We start from the raw sequence: 20,883 nt of genomic DNA on the forward strand, positions 1-20,883 counted from the left end.
GTGTGATTGGCTCTTGGATCAATATAGAGTAAAAAAAAAGTCCAGATCTAATCATTGTTATTGACAAATTTAATCGCGATTCTATATAATATTGTTTATCGGCACAGCCCTATATAGGAGTTACATTTTTCATAATGCATTTTCTTGACTTAAATTTATAGAACTTTTACCCAGTTCAGCAATAATCTGTAAAAAGGCCAAATGCACATTATAATTCAAAACACTAAAGACTTACACGATTAATTATATAGTATTTTAACACTCATTAATTAAAGATTCTACGGGCGCATCGACGAGTCTTTAAAACTAAAAAATACACAGTCCTTTTAAGAACTTTTTGCTGTCCAGTTCTTTGAGGAACCATTCTTACTTTTTCAACTGTGATGTAGTCCTTTTTATTTTCATCTTGAAGTGTGTAAAATAACTATTTAGAATTACATACGATGCGATTATAACAAAAACAGTTAATGATAATATACGGGTGTTGTATTATAATTTTCATTATTCTCGAGAAGTTAGTGCTTGTTAGCTGTTTTCAAAAAAATAATTTGGAAAAAGATCTTCCGATAAAAGTGTAACGATGTACATTTATTGCACAAACAAATGAAAAAAAATGAACTAAACTGTGAAGTGTCAAGCAACTGAAAACCAAAACAGCATTAAAAATGTAAAAAATTTAACAATGATTGAACAAAATAAAAGTCTAGCAACTGAGAGTCAATTTTAAGAGCCATAATTTGCCTCGTCGAAGGCTTTTCGAGCCTTCTTCAGCTCCTCGTTCATGGTGAGCAGGTCCTTCACCCTGGCGAACTTTCTGGGGTCTTTTCTGATGAGAAAGACAATGTCCTCCACCTGGACGCGGCCCTGGCGCCCGATGGACATGGCTTTGTGTGTCATTTCCGTGATGAACTCGATCACCAGATCCTCTAGGATGTCCACTGATTCGGTGTAGGGGTTCTGGTCGTCTCCGAAGCCGTACATCATGCAGCGAAGCTCCTTGGAAAAAAGCCGCTTTCTCCTCCCTTGGCCGGAGTCTGCCCCGTTTCCTCCGTCGTCCAAATCCTCGTCAAAACCGGGATCATCTTCTTCCTCGGCCATTCTTGAAATTAAATACATTACGCTGGTTAGAAATGGGTATGAATATGCAAATGTCGGGTATTTTATATTATAAGAGAACAGTGCTTGTATATGGCTTACATGTAGAGTTCAACAGAGAACACAAACAAACCAGCAGGAAACGCTGTTTATTCGTTTACATCTGACGCGACCCAGGATAGGGAGATTCAATCGGTTAGCGCCATCTAGAGTTCTGGATGAAACACATGTTGAAGTTTAACGTATTTTCGAATCTTTCAAACAAATCAATTTAGTGATTCTTTGACGTCACAAATTAGCTTTGTTTTATCCTGACCTGAGTCTTTTTATAAATTATATTAAGTCTTTATCTAACTCTTCTAACAATCAGGCAACTAAAACATTAAATGCATGCTCTTTTTATGTGTTTATGTAATTTGTATTTATGGTATTTTGTTAGATTAGATTTTAGATTAGACACACTTTGACTGTATTGTCATTACACATGTACAAGTACAAGGCAACGAAATGCAGTTTAGGTCTAACCAGCAAGTACAGGATACAGGTGTAAGTAATAAAGTGCAGTTATATATATATATACTATGGTGATATTAACAGATGGATACTATGATATTTACAGGTTGTATTAGCCATGAACAGAGATTTACACTAAATGAATGTATCTACAGGTTGCTATTAATAATCATAGGTATGTAAATAGATATGAACATAATTACAAATGTATAATACATATTTTTACTGTGAATTCCTTTTCTTATACTTAATTTGGTATACTTTGCAATTTAAGTATTAATTAATTAATTTTATTTATTTAATTATATATATATATATATATATATATATATATATATATATATATATATATATATATATATATATATATATATATATATATATATATATATATTTTTTTTTTTTTTTTTTTTTTGTACTCACTACTGATATGTTGTTTGACATTAATCACAACTCCTGTCCTGGCTTTTTTGTTTATCACAGTTGATCTTCACACCTGTATTCTTGAGCAAATGATAAACTAAATAAAATTAAAAAAAAGACTTTTGATGATTTTGTCTGCCCAACGTACACAAAAGTATTAACTAGCCTAACCATTTTGAGGCAGGGGTTAATCTTTAAATGCCACTTAGATTCTGAAGATATGATCATCCTCGTGCAAATGCAAATGTAAAAGGCATCTATGCATTTTTTTTTATAATTAGGCAATTCGTACTATGAACATTTAATGTTATAAATTTCCCTATAAAATTGGAAAATATTTAAATTTGGAAAATATTTAGTTTATATTAAGTTGCGTTATGGCATTTTTCTACATTGTCAAGTAACTCGGTATGTATGTATTTTTGCATTTAAATATTTTTTTTTATTTTAGTGTATTTTAATTTAATTATTTATTTGAATTTTATCATAATTATGTTTGTATGAATTAATTTATAATGTAATTTATGCGAATTAATTATAATATAATAATTTTTAGATTAATTTAATCCCATGTGTATTTTTAAATTAATGTAATAGCATGTTATCCAGATATTTGTTAATTATTAGTGTTTTATTGTAATATTACTATATTCAATTTCTATTAATTTAATTTTAAAAATCCCCATCAAATTCATTGCACATGTGATTCGCTCTGTTTGATTCAATGATGATTTGTTCAGAACTCGTTCAAAAGAACCGACTCGAATGAACGGATTCAAATGACTGGCTGCAAACATATCGGTTAAAACAAAACAACAAAAAACAATATAATTATACGATGCAAGATAATTCACTTTGTCCAAACAACAGAGAACAAACACACACAGAGGATGAAAACATTCGATTTGAAATGATCTCCTGTGAAACCTTATCTATATCGAATTCAAATGTTCCCGGGCTGCAGCGCATGTGTCAGCAGAGCAACGTCCACGTCACAGCAGCGCAAGTAACTCACAGGGGTGTCTGTAGGTTTGCAAAAACCCTCAACCATTAGATGACACGATTCACTAATAGTAGCGTGTTAATGTAAACCTAACGCTCCGAGACGACTCGCGCGACCAAATGATGGTTACATAGCGTTTATTAGCAGCAGCTTCTCGTTTTGGAGGACTATGTAAACAGTGAGGTAAGAAGACTCTGATCACTGACCCAAGCTAACTAGTAACTTATTGGTTAGCTCAGCTGTAAATGTCAGCTTGCGCTCGTCAGCATCAGTGAGGTGATGAGCTTAGTTCTCCCTTCAGTGAAGCTCGAATTTATTGTGTAAATGACTTCAGAATACAACCCATGAGGTTTTAGTCTCTTTATCAGGCACTGAACCGGCACAGCTTGTTCTGGCAGTTTTCAACAAGTGTTTCTCTGATCAATTCGACACGCGCACGTCAAACTTTGGCCTGCTTGTCCTGATCAAGTTTGGTTTTACACGTTAACACACTTGTGGACTAACTGCGTTGATTGTTATTATCCCACCCCTCTCTCTTTGTTTTTTAAAGAGTGTTAGCTGAGCCCTGTGGTATCCGGGTTGTCCAGGATGGCGTGCCCGACACACTTCCTCTGCAAGGCGCTGCGCACTGTGGGTCTGGTGCTTTTCTACTATGCGTTTTCTATTGGCATAACCTTCTACAACAAATGGCTCATGAAGGTGGGATGTCATTCAGTCGCATGATGAAAATCTCATTGTGTTTTTTTCTTAAATTTTGATTATTGTTATATTATTATACTTCCGTTTTAATTCCTGTTGTTGTAACTTAATTTCAGGACTTCCACTTTCCTCTTTTTATGACCCTGGTCCATCTCACTATAATATTCTGTTTATCCACACTGACACGCTCTGCTATGCAGTGCTGGACAGGAAAGCCTCGAGTTACTCTTCCCTGGAAGGTCTACCTTTCTAAAGTAGCCCCTACAGGTGAGAATTAAAGTCATCAGAGAGTCCAAAGACCAAACAAAGTGTTTGAATAGATTAAACCCGTTATCTTTTTTTATCCAACACACAGTTTGGGCAGGTAAAGTCCACATCAGGGCCATTCACACTGTGCTTAATCTGGATTATTGTTGTTCTGTACACCACTTTTAACTATGTATAAACCCAACAAACGCACAACGTTGCCTCAACGTAGCTTCCTTTCTACATCGTTGTACCAATACTGTAAAAAGGTTGAGGATCTACGTTGTTGCTGATGGTTGACACAACAGTGTCATAATGTTGCCATTTAATGGCTGTTGCTTTAGGTTGTAGATAACCACTGTACAATATTTACCCGTTATAAATGAATCAGTTTAAATTTCGACAGACCATTCGGTGTCTCATTCAACAACGTTCACTGCATATTGTGACTTGTGGCTACTGTGGATCCATCTGTGAAATGAATTCTCTGTCGGATTTGTTTCTTTCTCTGACTACTTTCTCCACACCTACAGCTATGCCTGGTTTTCGGCTGCGCTCCCCAGTCTGTTGTATTCTACAGTTTAATTATACAGTTGAAGTCAGAATTATTAGCCTCCATGTTTATTTTTTCCCCGAATTTCTGTTTAACGAAAGAAGATTTTTTCAACACATTTCTAAATATAAAAGTTTTAAATACTCATTTCTATTAACTCATTTATTTTCTCTTTGCCATGATGACAGTAAATAATTTTTTACTATGTATTTTTCAAGACGCGTCTGTACAGCTTAAATTGACATTTAAAGGCTTAACAAGGTTAACTAGGCAGGTTAGGGTAATTAGGCAAGTTATTGTTTAACGATGGTTTGTTCTGTAGACTTTTGAAAAAATATATAGCTTAAAGGGGCTAATAATTTTGACCTTAAAATGTTTTTTAAAAAAAAAAATTAATAACTGTTTTTATTCTAGCTTAAATAAAACAAATAAGACTTTTTCCAGATGAGTAAATATTATCAAACATACTGTGAAAATTTCCTTGCTTTGTTAAACATCATTTGGGAAAAAAAAATAAAATAAAAATCAAAGGGGGGCTAATAATTCTGACCTCAGCTGTATATAGTTAGTTAATTATTTAATGTAATCTATATGCATTTGTGTGGCATTTTTACATGTAAAAAATTATATATGCACTCAGGCCTATATTAAAAAGGAAAAAATGAATGAGCAATATTTAATATTAAAAGCAATACTGGAAAACTATTTCTGCTTATCCTGTATTCTAGACGGTATTGATTAACTGCAAGGAAAAAACAATAAATACATGTACTAAGAACGTCGTCTCACGGTTGCTGAATGTTACATGACAACATTGCTACAGCCTTTTTAGTCGTCTTACATTTCTACGTTGTGACCATGTAGCGAGCATGTAAGTGGAGACGTTGGCTTTGACAAAATTCAGCGTTGTACAGATATCGTTGCAGTGTAGATGTGTTTGTTGGGAATAAACATTTAATGTGATTTAGAAGCACAGTGGGCACTGCAGTGTCATACTGTATATTCATGATCAGCTAATGTTCAAAAAGTAACACAGAATGATATAAACCTTGCATTCTAGTGTGAAAATGGTTGATCATAATAATATCTGTTCATCGGTTTGTCTGTGTCCCTCAGCCCTGGCGACAACGTTGGATATTGGACTGTCCAACTGGAGTTTCCTTTTCATCACTATTAGTTTGTAAGCATGTTTATTACTATCTGACAGATTAGATTGTATAGTGTTTGCAAGGAGGCACCTCAAACTTTATTCTAACATTTTGCAGGTAATATTAATGGATGTCTGTCTGTACTGCTGAATTAATTTTTTTGCTTGTATATGATGTAAATATTTTCACTCTTCTTCTAATCCTCTTCTTCAACCTACTTATAACCTGTGCTTGAATTTGCTGACATTGCTAGCACACCACCTTATAACTAAATAGCTGACACTGTTTACTTTATATGACAGCATGCTGAATGTGATTTTTGTTTTTGTTTTTTTACGTTTATTGGTCTGTTAAGACATTGATTAGATAACACTGGAGTCTGATATTGGCCACATTTAAAACAAATTGTAAAAAAGTTTAAAGAAAATAAATAAATCCGAGCAACAAAATCTGAATCTTTTTATATAAAGTTCTCATTACCATGTGTTTTTTTTTTTAATTAAATAAAATAAAATAAACTTATTATTTCCCTAATGTACTTATTTGTTTCACACCACTGTATATAGCTTGACGTGTTGGTAAAGAAGAAGAAGAAAAAAATTATTTTAAGGTCATGACAATAGCAAACCTGAGGCCTGTAGCATGAAGCTGGATTAGCAGGCTAGCCAGTTGAGTTTCAGTTTAGTTTGCACCAATCTTTTGTTTTAGGTCACATTAGGCCAGCTCAAATTCCAATCACCCTTTGTTGCCATTGTATTATGGAGCAGCTGAAATGAGCCAATTTCATGTACCTAAAACCCAGAATTAGCTAATCTAACTTCATGGTGCAGGCCCCTGCTCTGATGCAGCATTCTGTTTACATTTAACCAAAGTGAAAAACTTCAACTAACATTAAGACTGGAATAGATTACACATTTTGTTTTTAATGTGAAGAGCCTTAAAACATATAACGTATAATACACTTATAAAATACTTGCTCAGGGAGGAACTGGGTATCATGTGCTCATAAGTTCACACACAACACAACATCTTCAGGTCATTCAGAAAGCTACAGTCTCAAGTGTAAACATAAGATTTGATGTTAGGAGATGGATGACAGATGACGAATGAATGTGTTGAAATAAGAATGTTGTAAAATTGGCTCAATATATGACGATTAAAATTAGTGTGTCCATCACACTTCCAATGTTTATTTCTGTGAAATCTGTCAGCTTTAACTTCCTAAAATCAGACTTCTCATCAAGTATTGACTGGTCTAAACTGCAAATCAGAACAAAAATAAGAGTCATGTTTTTCTTTTTCTTTCCTTAAACTGTATTTTATTCTTGACCTGCATAACAATCATCTTTGAATTTTTGTTTTTTGTTCAGGTACACCATGACCAAGTCTTCAGCTGTTCTTTTCATTCTGTTTTTCTCCTTGCTATTCAAACTGGAGGAGCCGGTAAGTATAAATAAAAGGAAACAATTTTCAAACTGAAGTTTTAGTTCCTGTTTTTGCTTGATGGTGCATTGTTGTTTTCCTTTTTTATTTTGGTTTCTATTGTGGACTTCTCTATGGACAGAGCTGAATACGTTGTACTCTTTGTTAAATCCTTATTTCCCAGACTGGAGAACTGCATGCTTTTAAAGAGAATTCCTACTGTGGTTATTAATGATTAAGTTTTAACAGCAGACATTTGTATTTATCTTTTTCAGATTATGGCATTTTAAAGAGAATGAGTTTAAAAAGTAAAATGCATTTTAACAGCAGACATTTTTTATCAATTTCAATTCATAATAAAATTATGGCATTTTGAAGAGAATGAGTTCCTACTCGGGGAGGCAGTGGCGCAGTAGGTAGTGCTGTCGCCTCACAGCAAGTAAGTCGCTGATTCGAACCTCGGCTCAGTTGGCGTTTCTGTGTGGAGTTTGCATGTTCTCCCTGCCTTCGCGTGGGTTTCCTCCAAGTGCTCCGGTTTCCCCCACAGTCAAAAGACATGCGATACAGGTGAATTGGGTAGGCTAAATTGTCCATAGTGTGTGTGTGAATGTGTGTGTGGATGTTTCCTCCGAGATGGGTTGTGGCTGGAAGGGCATCCGCTGTGTAAAAACTTGCTGGATAAGTTGCCGGTTCATTACACTGTGGCAACCCCGGATTAATAAAGGGACTAAGCCGACAAGAAAATGAATGAATGAATGAATTCCTACTCTCGGGATTGTATAAAAGTACATTTTAAAAGTGGACATGTTTAATCAGTAAGGTTTAGATCATATTAACCGGATGTCAAAAGGTTATGTTCAATCTGCTGTAAGGGGTTTGCTGATAGGTCACATTGTGAAATGAAAAATTAGAGACCTCCCTGTGCGATGTTAAAAATAAGCCAGTTGAGTACGATTTTCCTGTACTTGATTGAGCAGTTGCTCACCTATGCAGTAGATTTCTCCAATATAAAAAGCAAGAAAAGTTGACAAGTGATTTTTATGAAAAGAACTGATTGAAGGTAGTAGTTTAGCGCAGTTCAAAGAATATTGCCAAAGTTCTGGGAATCACTTTATCTAGTATTGTGAAATAAGTGTGCTTAATCAAAAAGTACATAAAATTATTTTTTTAAAAGTGATACAGAGAACAGCAGCTATCAATTCTGCTCTGATAGTAACAAATTAACACTGAACAACACTGCTGTAAAAAAGTCTTTGCTCCTAATTAATTTCTTGTTTTTCTGCATGTTTTTTCACTATATTGTCAAAGGTAACACAAATGCATCATGCAATATCTAAATAAAGGTTTTTATTATTAGGGGAAAACTAAATCCAAACTACATTGCCCTATGTGAAGATGTTTGTCCCTTGTTAAAAAAATAACTTAACTCTGGTTTTACACTTGAGTTTTAAGTTCTCTAGAGACACCCAGGCCACACCTGTTTGCAATCAAGCTTAAATAGGACCTGCTTGACAAAGTGAAGTAGACCAAAAGATCCTCAAAATCTAACACCATGCTGTAATCCAAAGAAGTTCAAAAACAAATAAGGAAATAACTGAGATCTACCAGTCTGGAAATGGTTGTAAAGCCATTTCTAAAGCTTTGTGACTGTAGCGAACCACAGAAAGAGGCATTAAATAAAATATATCAAAAACATGGAAAAGTGGAGAACCTCAGAAGTGGCTGGCTGGCCAAAATTCCTCCAAGAGGTCACAAAAGACCCCACAACAACATCCAAAGAACTGCAGGCCTCACTTGCCTCAGTTATGGGAGGTGTTCAAGACTCTGCCATAAAAGAAATGTAAAAAATTTTTTGCATAGTAGAGTTGCAAGACAAAAAGTACTGTGAGCAAAAAGAACATTAAGGCTCATCTCAGTTTTGCCAGAAAACATCTTGACGATATCCAAGACCTTGGGAAAATACTGACGAAACAAAGATTGAATTTTTTGGAACGTGTATGTACCCTTACATTTTCAGAAAAAAATACAACAGTAAAATGTGGTGGTGGTGGTGGTGGTGTGAATGTCTGGGGCTGTTTTGCTTACCAAAATATCCTGAAGGAATTACCCAAAATGTACATTTAGGCCTTATTTGGGTTCAAAAACATTTTAAAACATAGCTTTCACTAGCACATCTAACCTCTTGTTAAAAATACACAAATACAGAATAAAAAGAAAAAGTCAAACTACTCGTAAACAACAATAGGACACATGGCAGATTCTGTTCTTCTGGGCTTATGGCTGTTTGTCACAAGAATACGAGCAGGTTTGTTTCATCTCTGGTCCACCATGGCTCACGGCTGTTTATTTAAAATTGGTGCTTCCTTTGTTTTCATTCTCTTGGCTTATTGCACGTAATGGTGACAATTCTCTTTAAACAAATATTGTTCAGCCTTGAGTCTAGCTCAACCCTTTTGGTACTATTCTGTAGTATTAGGTACCTTTTTGAAAGGGTACCCCATAAAGTGACATCGCATGTTCACTTTTTGGTAGCTTTTTACAGTGGAAATGGATAAAAGAGCATACAGAACCGTTCTGCTCAATGGAAAGAGGCCAATAGATTGTTATGGGTCAATGATGCTACTATTTAGCACAAATACATAAATTGGTCCTTTCTGGTTGTTCTTTTTATGAAGAAATTCCATAGAAGCACAGCTCATCCATGTGTCCTTGTTGGATAGTATCATTATATCTAATTGCACAACAATTATCAACTGAACGATTATGATAAAAAAAAGAGAAATCACTCAGCCCATGATTTTGCAGTCAGTGGGAGATGGTAATATGTTCAAAACTATCAATTGACAAAAAATTCTATGGAAGTCGATGCCTGCTGTTTTTCCAACATTCTTCAGTGACATCGTTCTTTGTATAGAATGCATAAAAGATGTCAGAATTTCATTCTTTAGTGAACTATGCCTTTTGTATTAAATGAAAAAAAAATAACATCAAAATCTCACCTTTCAATTCTCATGCAGTTTAATAGTTCTGTACTCTTTCATTAAGTCTGTGCACTTCCTCACCGGTTGTGGCACTTTAAAGGTTTTAATATAGCTTATCTGTTGTTTTAGCTGCAAAAATGGAACAGCAGGTAATCAGGCATGCATGGAGGTGTCAGACCATTAAGAGGCTAAAAGCACACGTGAAGCCTATAGGGGGCCAGTACAAATTAGTTTAAAACTACTTTTAATCACTCCATGAAATGCCATTTTCTGTGTTTGTCTATTTCCAATTACTAGTTTGGATGGAAAATATAGGAATAATTGTCTGTTTCTTTCTGTGGTCAGTGCTGCTTGTAGGTAATGTATGCTGACCATTCTCACACCAACAGAATCCATTCCTGATCCTGGTGGTTGTCCTGATTTCCAGTGGTCTCTTCATGTTTACTCTCAAGTCCACTCAGTTTAACCTGGAGGGTTTCATCATGGTCCTGTTAGCCTCTTTTATCGGAGGAATCCGCTGGACTCTCACTCAGTTGCTCATGCAGAAAGCAGAGCTTGGTAAGTCTTTAGTGTGAGCAAGGATGGTGGATGCTCCTGTTAAGTTCCCTAAACTGTGTTTGTGTTCATTCTGTGTTGCATTTTGCATGACTCTCCTGTCCAACTCTTTGACACCCAGGTCTTCAGAACCCCATAGACACCATGTACCATCTGCAGCCCCTCATGTTCCTGGGCCTATTTCCCCTGTTTCTTCTTAATGAGGGTCAGTCTTGTAACATTTTTTGTTTAAATATATCAAAAGGAAATTAAGTTTTTGTGTTTCGCTCTACTAGTATTTATATTGTATGCTTTATCATAAAAGTAGTTTGTGTAAGTGAGCATAGAAAACTGATTTTATAAACAGAAGAATAAAAAAGATTGTTTCCAGAGTTCTAAAAACTTGGAAATAAAAATAATGTTTTATAATAAAATAAAGCATACAAATGAAAGGGGAAAAATGGGGAAAATACAAAAAGTTAGTGAAGTTTATTTTTTTCTAACTATGCTTAGTTGTTACATGTATTGTTCGCTTATATAAATGGAATTTGATCTGTAAACAATCAAAAAAAATATTTAAAGAAAAAAATCTACTCAATACAGACAATCATTAGTCAGAAACAAAAGCAACTATTCTACCAAAATAAAATTAAAACATAGAGTAAAAATGAGTACACCACAAATTATTGTGTTAGGAGGGAAAACACAGGAAGAATCAATGAGAACATACTAAAGGTTTGATCTAGGTTAATTTTGGGTGTAATTTTCTGTCTATTATTTATTATATTTGAATTTAAATGTAGTCTTATCCCAAAGATATTTGGTGAACACACTTATTTTGATATATATATATATATATATATTTATTAACTGTTTAGTAAAAACACAATAAATTGGTGTGACATTCAATGAGAAAAATGATGAAAATCGTCATTTATAATGTGTACTCATTTGTACAGAAGCTTTTAATTTATTTCATTTTTTTTTTTATTTGTAAGGCTTTCAAAAAAATCAGCTGGTTATTTCTCACTTTCCTATTTGTTATGTTTCAGGGTTGTGGGTGTATTTGTGTCTTAACCTGTTGTTTTGTTTCTTTGTTTTGTTATTCCTGCACAGGACTGAGTGTGAGCACCACAGAAAAGCTGTTCAGGGTCAGTGAGCTCTCTCACCTGCTGTACTCTTTAGTCACTCTGTCTGTGGGTGGCATGCTGGCGTTCGGGCTCGGCTTCTCTGAGTTCCTGCTGGTGTCACGCACGTCCAGTCTTACACTGTCCATTGCAGGCATTTTTAAGGTGAGAACACATATGCAGTCAAACCAAAATTTGCTCAGACCCTAGATAGATTTTTACTTTTTTTTTTCTTGTGGATGCTGAACATTTTATAGTATAGTTTAAAATGCTGAAGTAGAAATGCACTAATATTAATATCCCCGGTCAAAACGGAAATTATGGATGGACTTTCGCCATAAACCTAAATTAAAAAAAGTTCATCTTGACTAATAGCCATCATTTTACCAGTGTTGCCATGACAGCATAATAACCCACATGCAAGCAGCAGGAACAAGTATACTACATGGAAATATCCTGCTGGTGCATTATTTGAGCCCAGCAGTGATCAGTGTGGCATAGTATAGCCTTTTTTCCACATCTCGTATTTTCAGCCAACTTTCTCTTTCAGTTGAAACATATTTTTGGACGATCATTTTTGGTAGCCCAAAATTTGGTGGATCCCTATACTAAAGTTCAGGTTTAAATGAGTCATTGAGACTAATGTGCACAAACAAAGTGTTTTGCTGCCAAATGATTCAAAAAATTAACGTGATTAATCACACTTTTTTTGTAATTAATCATGATCAATCATGAAACATAATTAATCATGATTAATCACGAAATGCCGTATTTATTACAGAAGTAAAAACACAGGCATGTAAATGCCATTTAAATTTCAAAACAATCCATGCCAATAACAAACAAAAACGCTTTCCATGTTGAATTCTAAGTGGACCACAAACACACACAAACAGAGACACTGCCGCAGTGCCGGTGAGCGAGAGGGATCCCTTCAGATTCATCAACACGCACAATGGCGTTCATCAAATTTGCTTAAACTAAGCATTATAAAGTATGGCTGTATTTAACAAGCAAGGATTCTGACAGGGGAACGTGAAGCAGACACTTTACAAAAGGGGGGGAAACACGTCAAACTTAATGAAACATTTGAGGGACACAGCTTAAGGGCAGAGAAATGTCTTTGACAGCTTGTGAATTCATCTGGCACTTTCATTCACATGGACACCAATACTCAGCTTTGATGATTAAGATAATACTGATCAAGAGTCGACCATGTAAACAGCGATTTTTTTTTTTTTTTTTTTCCTTTTTCTTTTCTGTTCGCCATGCTGTATCAAATTCCATTAAAACATCCTGAATGAAAATATGCTGAATGAGAGTAAACTGCTGAACTGCAATTAAAGTCTAAATATTAAAAATGAAACACCCGAAATTGCATCAAACTCTGGAGGAAACGCAGGATAGCCTAAAGATACGACATTAATTGTTTTATACTGAAACTTTCCTTCTAGAACGGCGTCCTTGGTCTTATCCATATTTCTTTGCACGTTAAACACACGCAGGGCCAGAGCAAGCTGAACTGGCACTCTAGGCAAACGGCAATCACGCCGTTTTATTCATATGGAAGGCAGAGGACCGTGAAGGAGGGGGTCGGTGTAGCGGATGAATGTGAGGACCGGGGGGTTCGCTCATTATTCTGCTGTCCAAGGCAGTCGCCTAGGTCGCCTCTAAGGGCGGCCGGCCCTGAACACAAGTCGGCCACAACAGGAAATAAAAAAACTCCAACTGCGTTATTTTTTTAAACGCGTTAAATATTTAAATTTAATCATGTGCGTTAACGCGCTAATTTTGACAGCTAACTAACTGCTATCTGAATCATTTTTGGGATTGTAATTCATTACATTCAGTTCCTGCCTGTCAAAGTCATTAGAAAGTTATTACATTTATTATTATCATAATGAATTTCTTCTTGAATTGAGTTCTGTTATCATTTTCCCAGCTAATTGTAGCTAATTTACTGTCATAATGTGACAGGTTGATTATGTTTGAATTGACACCGTTATTTTTGCATACTTGCAGTATGAAAAGCTGCTGAAGCACTGTCTCCTCCTCTTTCTGTTTTTGGTGATTTTTCCCTAATAGCTCAGCGTGGTATTAAAGTCTTCATTAGTCTAATAGTGTTCATATGCTTCTCTCTGTAGGAGGTGTGCACTCTGCTGCTGGCAGTGGAGTTCTTGGGGGATAAAATGAGCACAGTCAACTGGCTTGGTTTTGCTGTGTGCCTGTCTGGGATATCACTTCATATTGGCCTAAAAACATACCGTAACAAAGGTAAGATTCTTTCCTATGCCTGTTGTGAGTCTAATTGACACTTCGCTAAGCCACACCCAAAAACCGCCACCCACCAATCATGGCTTCGCAACCATAGCTACGCTCAGGGGCTCTGTCAAGCTTTCGAGCAAGGGAAACAAGCCAAAGCCCTGTGCATATGAATTGTGCAAATCTGACACCTGGTATCCTTAACGTTTGGACATAGTGGTGGAATTTTTTCCCTTTTCAAAACCTAAAACTCAAGAAGAGAAATGTCAGTGTGCATCAAGCTCTGTGAGGGGCGGAGTTAAGTTTGTTTTGTTTTTGATATTCACATTCAGTGATAGACCGATGGCAATTACTTGCACACCTCTCACCCTAAACAGATCTAAACTGTTTCCTACAAAAATACAAAGCAGTTTATGTTTCACAGTTGTCTTTTCCTTTTTTTTTTTTTTAAACGAACTGAGCACTATATACTTAACTGCAAATTAAAATAGACACTAGATAAAGAGCACACAAACACACTGACAGTTCTAGGTTCTGTACAATGTTATGAGTCGATGCTATTATTCGCCACAAATCCATCAATTTACCCTCTCTGGCTGCTCTTTCTATGAATGAATTATATAGAAGCACTGTCATGCGTGTTTCCTGTCGGTTAGTAACGCCATATTTCATTGCACAACAATAGTTTATCAAGCTTTTTGGCTAAAAAAAAAAAAAAAAGAGAAATCAAGGTTTCATTGGTTAATATTAGATTTTTTTTATTTATTTCACCTCTCCTGCTGAGCATGAGCTAAGCTGTTGAATGGTCAGCGTATGATGCAGCTAGGCTAATCTAGCTTCAATTTTGATTAAATTATTTTGTAATCGGTTGCTATTATGTGCCGAATATACCCCTATAAGGCATATTGCAGTCCTTTTTTTGTCTGGTTTTCTCGGATATCTCACCTGTTTGCCAAAAATAACTAATTATATCCCTGGGAATGTCTGACACCGGCGCTACACACTGTAATAGATGTGCCAGGCATGAAAGCTTGACAGACGTAGCAACAGTAACTAATGAGGGCGGGGCTTAGCGAAGGGTCAATTATAATGACTAATAATGTAAAGCTAGTTTTGCCAGTATGGTGTACTAGAATAAGAAAAAATAATTTACCTATGCAATGCATTATTGCAGCATCTATTAAAAGTTGATGACACTCTCTGATTACCACAAAGTCCCACCTTCTGAAAAGACAATAGTGACCTGATTTTGTCAATCCCATCACAAGTGGACAAAGGAGTTATGTTAACATTCACACCTGGCATTTAAAGGGCCATGAAACCCCCTCGTTTCAGCAGGGTGTTTTCACACCTCTACTTTGGAAAAAGTCAGAAAAAAGGGCGTGTCCAGCTCTGTTTAGGGGGGAGTGTCGGAGGAACTAAAGTGGGATGGTGTGGGAGTGTCTATTTGTGCACGCGCGAGTTTCAGAGTCAAAATACACACCCACACAGACAGCAGAAAGTGATGGTGTTTAACCTACATGGACATCTGTAGTCAAATTATTTGCTAAATTATTAAATGTTGGACTTTAACTGCAGTTTGGCTCTTTCATTCAGGGAATTCATTCATGCCTTTCGCGACAAACGAGATATTTGATTCGAGGAACTGCTGCAAGCGTGTATTTTTCATGCAATGTTTGATACCGCACGGCGAATGAGAGAAAAAAAAACTCTGCATTTCCCGGAAACTTTGCACACGGCAGGTAGTGTCAGAAAGCCGCGTGTGTTATTCCGGTCACAAAATGCGGTGCTAACATTTCTGCACTCAGTGCAATAGTTAACTTAATTCGATACGAACAAACTGAATAAACAAAGAGCACTGGTCGCTCACTTACCAAATCTGTAGAGACAGAACAATCACCAGCAACTAGAGCCGCGCTTTTATGAAGAGAATACTACAAGCAAATCCAGATTTCAGCGTTTGCAGATGAGAACAGCTCTCAGGTAAACAATGTTCCTCCTTAGACACGTAAGTTATTGTTGTCGAGCGTCGCGTACACTGTTAATCCACACGTGACTCTGAGCTCTCACAGAGAGAAAATAAAAAAGAAACTTAACAGCAGCAAACTATAAAAGCAACACTTCACGCTTGTTTTGCCAACACAACGTGGCGTCTTTGTGGTGTAAACACGGTGACAATAATGAATATTAATGAAGTTGCACAATAGAGCGCGCTGATTGGTTTGACCCAAGCCTTACTCATGCATTAATGCATCACACTGTAAGACGTAATAAGACTCACTCAGGCACAGACGCCCAGTCTGCACGCTGGAATACACGCTATTATGTCATGACCGTGACGCAGCTTCAAAAATTCGTTTCAAACAGGAAGTACAAATTTGCTTGAAATAACGCAAAAACAACCAATTTACACTTTTTAGTGAAATATAGGTGTCCTAATAGTGTTTTTAGCAGTGTGGGACACATATACGACTGTCAACAGCTCAAAAAATGTGTTTTGGTGTTTCGTGAACCTTTAATAGTCTCTTTTGTCCATTTTCGACCACTTGGAATCACTTTACTGGTGAGGGAGTGTCTTTGGGTGGGTGTTGACCTTCTGATAATTCAGTGTAATTTTAATACTGCAAAACTAGTGCTATTTGCATACTTAATTAAAGAAACATTTAATGTGCCAGATCAATTTTAAGACACTAATGAATTAGATATTTTATGCATTGACTGATTGACTTTAAGTATCAAATGTTTATATCAAGAAGATGTCATATGTATAAAACCCTTTTTGCTATGCAAAATGTCTAGGCATCACATGAAGAATTTTATTTATAGCATTTGTTTTGACAGCACTATCAAATATAGATATACAACACAAAGTAAACGTTATTTTCACACTCATGTGGTTGAATCAGAGCGATTCAAGCCTTAATGTATTTCAAATTTAATTAAAGTTATGTCAGGTCATTTTGTTTGTATTCTTACTTTGAATTATAGCTGTAAATGCAACTCTTTATGTTCTCCCTAGACATTATACATGTTTCTCAATGCATTGCTGTATTGTTTTTTATTTTTTATTTTGCTGTTGTTTTCTCTAAAATTTCCTTTAGTTGGTCATAGGGATGCTCAAAATAATCGATTAACCATTAACCGAAAGGGTGCGTTTGTAACCGGTTAATGCTATCAGTTAAACAATTAAAAATATTATTTTATATATTTTTAGTTTGGCTGCATAAGGGGCCGATTTAATGCGCCTTTGCGTTAAGAGGGGCATCTTTTGCACGCGGCTCATCCCAGAGCAGCTTTTTGTGTTGTCAAGACAACTACAGAGAACTTTTAAAGAGTTTCCGCTACATTCATTCTTCCATGGCGGGGACCAAAATGCATCCCTCCACGGCTACATTATCCATTCAAAACATTCAGTCATTGTTGTTGTTTTTAATAGCGGATTATAATCGCACCAAAACGTATTAAAAGGTAAGTGAATTATAACAGTGCAAAATCTGTTTAACACTTTGGGGTTATGTGCTGACTGACTGACAGGTGCGCGATGCGTGAGGTCAGCAAACTCGACGAAGCTTTTAGTTAAGATGAACACAGTTTCTATAGTTATACTTCATTTATAGATAAAGGTATATAACTCTGCATATAATCACTCTATCTTGCTGGAGTTTATAGCCGTTTCGCTTTACTTCAGGACGCATTAATGTCGCTCTGAAGGTCTAATCGCTGTTTTAAGTTATCCAGAGCTGTATGAATGTACAAATCCTGAATATCACAATATTGTTAAATATTACAATTGTAACAACACAGACAGCAACACTTATGCACAATCGATACCCAGCTGATTCAGTCGTTTCATAAGAGGACCGCACTTCTTTTCTTCTTTTTTCCTTGTCAACATAAAGGCAGTGAGGTGCGCCTTGTTTTCGGCCCCTTCTTCAACTGCAAGACATACTTAACTTGCAGGATGATACGTATAACCCCGTGCCTACAGACACATTTGCCAAAGAAGCAAAATGGAAGAAGAATATTGCTGTCTGATACAGACGTGTTGATACCAAACCAGCGCTGATGTTGACCTTGATCTGCGTAATAAACGCAACAAATAGGCTTTACCTTTTATTTTACAGCCTATAAAGCATGTTTGCACATTATTGCAATATCATATTTAAACAACAAAACTGTTTACAAAAAGTCAACATATGCGCGTGTTGTTGTTGTCTTTTCATCACGCAGCGCGCGCACTTGAACCGCGAGGGAGAGAGAGGAAACCGTATAGCAAGACAATCTTTAAAATAATGATTTCTATAAAAAATGTAAAAGGTTTTGTGATTATAATAATAGCCTACAAGCAGGGCATTAAATAAATGCATATTTTCCGTGGAGCGAGCGATTTGAGGAAGTCAGCTATTTTTATTTGACGGAAGAAAAAAAACATGATTGAAAAAAAAAAACAGCCTATGCCGGTTATTAAAAAGAATCAGTCAGTATTTTCGTTTTGTAATGTAAATTAATTATTAAGTGAAAATAATTTAGGGCAGTCCTATTTACTTTATTTATTTTATTTAGTTTATTCTGCTCTTCTGTGCTAAACACTGCAGGTGCGTGGAAATACTCTGTTGTATTGTTCTATTATTAATATGCTAGCATATAAAATTAAATCAGTATTTTAAAATGCAATGTTTAAAGTGTAAGACACAAAATAGACACGTCAATTTGTTTAATATAAAATTAATAGTAATCTGACCAGTTAACCGTTAATAACCGATTAATGAGCTGCGGTTGTTGGTTAGCAAAATCAACCGAAATGAGCATCCCTAGTTGGTCATAAATGTACCCCCATAAAACCTGCAGAATCCCTGCTCCCTTACATTGTCTATTAACATAAACTTCTCAGAAAAAATGAACAGCAAAATGTTTGGAAGAAAAACATATGCAAAGCCAGTTTTCCAATTACAGATTCTTTTTTGCAGTATTTCTTGTGCACTCAGTGTGTCCGTCTCCCATCTTTTTTGTAGGAAATGGCCCCATGGTAAGACACCTACCAGTCAGGGAGAACCCACACCTTGAGCTTCCACTTCTGCAAACAAAAGATGACTACTGTGAAGACACAAATGACGAAGAGGAGCATGAGATTCTCTATTAGTCTGAGGAAGAAATGAGTGTCCTGAATGGGCACATGGAATAGTCTTCTTTAAAGACTCATATCAGTGCTCCCATTGAACACAGGTACTGAACAAGCTCCAGAATATATGAGAATGAACTCAAAAAGATATTGAAGAGCTAATATGTTTTATAGTTCGTCTCTGTGTGATAATGAGAGAACAGAGAAATGCTCTTGGGAAAAGAGAACTCTAAAAGGAAGTGAGTTCATCCTAACATCGTCATCCATATCCAGGAGTTCATCCATAGAATGAAAGTGGATGGGGAAACGACCTGCTAAGGTATAAAAAAAAGGACCATATATGTAGACCGACTGACTTGTGCACAATATTAAAGGTATTTTGATGCCATATGATAGACAAGGAGTTCTGTCATAAAGGTTTTAGGAGAAAGAGAGAATTGACATTATGTAAAAAAATGCCTTCAACCATGCTTATGGCGTCAGTTGCATAACAGGATGAGTCTTAAGTGGCCTTACGATTCAAACTTTTTCAAATTAAATATCAGGTCAGTTATCAGTCGCTCACAATAATTTGTTTTCTAATTTTGACTTAGAGAATATGAGTAAATTACTTTGTTTTTAATAAAAAGAAGAAACTCTCCTGTGGATTCTTTTTCTTTTGCAAGTCAATTTTATGAATTACAACTACAAGTATTTCATATGTATTTAATTTTCAGAATTCAACCAACGTTATCAACTCTTTATTAAGAGAGGGAAGCATCTACTTCAGCAAAGTAGATTATGCAGCCTCCAGTAATTAGATTTGTTTGGAGTATTGGTGCAGGTGGAGGGAAGCCTGTATAATTCTTGCTTTGATTGAGTTCATTGAGTTTGTTTAGTGGATTAATCTAAAGTCAGAGGGCTTCAGTTTCCAAGATCAAGAGTGAGCACATGGCTCTGAATTCACTTAAACAGAAAATGTCCTTCAGTTTGTACACTTTCTTCATCGAGATCATAGTGTATAGTGAACTTTTATGACAGTTTTGCTGCTGATTTTTAGTCATTTTTGGCTGAAAATTATGATTTTATTAAACAGATTTTAAAAGAATGTTGTGTTGTATATCTTGCTCAAATAAGAGCAAATTAACAGACTCTCTTCCAGGGAAAATGACCAAACACCTTATCGTCTTGCAGTTTAGAGAATATTTTCATAGTTTATTCATTTATTAATTTTCATCCACTTTTCTGGGGCTGGGTCACAGGGGCTGCAGTCTTAGGAGAGAATCCCATACTTCCCTTTCCCCAGACACTTCCTTCAGCTTCTCCGGGGGGAATCCTAAGGCATTCCAAGGCCAGCTGAGATGCATAGTCCCTCCAGTGTGTCCTGGGTCTTCCCAGAGGCCTCCTCTTCCTCGTGGGACATTCCTGGAACACCTCCTTAGGAAACTCATTTCGGCTGCTAATATCAGAGATCTTGTCCTTTCTGTCCTGACCCAAAGCTCATAACCATAGGAGAGAGTATGAACGTAGATTGACCGATAAATTGAAAGCCTTGCCTTTCGACTCAGCTCCTTCTTTACCACAACAGGCCGGTACATGAACTGCATTACTGCTGCCACTGCATCGATCTACCTGTCAATCTCACATTCTATCCTTCCCTCGCTCGTAAAAAAAAAAAATTTAAAAAATACTTGAACTCCTCCATCTGGGCTAAGGACTTTCTTCAACCTAGAGATGGCAAACCACCTTTACCCAGTGGAGCACCATGGCCTCGGACTT

The 20,883-nt window shown here is 36.1% G+C and overlaps 2 protein-coding genes and 1 long non-coding RNA gene across 12 annotated transcripts; 1 reads left to right on the top strand and 2 right to left on the bottom strand.

Annotated features, from left to right (window-relative positions):
* Positions 1-406: 406 nt before the first annotated feature.
* Positions 407-1,260, bottom strand: taf13 (TATA-box binding protein associated factor 13). Its single transcript, NM_001004665.1, is given in 2 exon segments — positions 407-1,099; positions 1,198-1,260. A coding segment is annotated over 1 exon segment (375 nt). The 5' UTR covers position 1,099; positions 1,198-1,260; the 3' UTR covers positions 407-723.
* A 1,485-nt stretch (positions 1,261-2,745) lies between these two features.
* slc35h1 (solute carrier family 35 member H1) lies at positions 2,746-20,297 on the top strand. 10 transcript variants are annotated; one of them, XR_015522644.1, is made up of 12 exons: positions 3,006-3,217; positions 3,585-3,733; positions 3,850-4,000; positions 5,649-5,712; positions 7,051-7,123; positions 10,473-10,641; positions 10,760-10,843; positions 11,734-11,909; positions 13,889-14,432; positions 15,114-15,318; positions 16,529-17,106; positions 18,822-19,760. XR_015522644.1 is itself a non-coding variant. In XM_087305214.1 (11 exons), the coding sequence occupies exons 3-11, from the start codon at positions 3,623-3,625 to the stop codon at positions 19,144-19,146; spliced, it is 1,086 nt and encodes a 361-aa protein (XP_087161340.1). In that variant the 5' UTR covers positions 3,006-3,217; positions 3,391-3,502; positions 3,585-3,622; the 3' UTR covers positions 19,147-19,760.
* On the bottom strand, positions 3,949-11,183 carry LOC147831285 (uncharacterized). The gene is made up of 3 exons (XR_015523471.1): positions 7,870-11,183; positions 6,420-7,491; positions 3,949-6,376 (listed from the first exon to the last, which is right to left on the bottom strand). It is a non-coding gene; the product is annotated as an uncharacterized LOC147831285 (long non-coding RNA).
* Positions 20,298-20,883: the final 586 nt, after the last annotated feature.

The sequence above is a fragment of the Danio rerio genome, chromosome 23 (genome assembly GCF_052040795.2).
Source record: "Danio rerio strain M-AB ecotype USA chromosome 23, GRCz13ab, whole genome shotgun sequence".
NCBI classification, from domain to species: domain Eukaryota; kingdom Metazoa; phylum Chordata; class Actinopteri; order Cypriniformes; family Danionidae; genus Danio; species Danio rerio.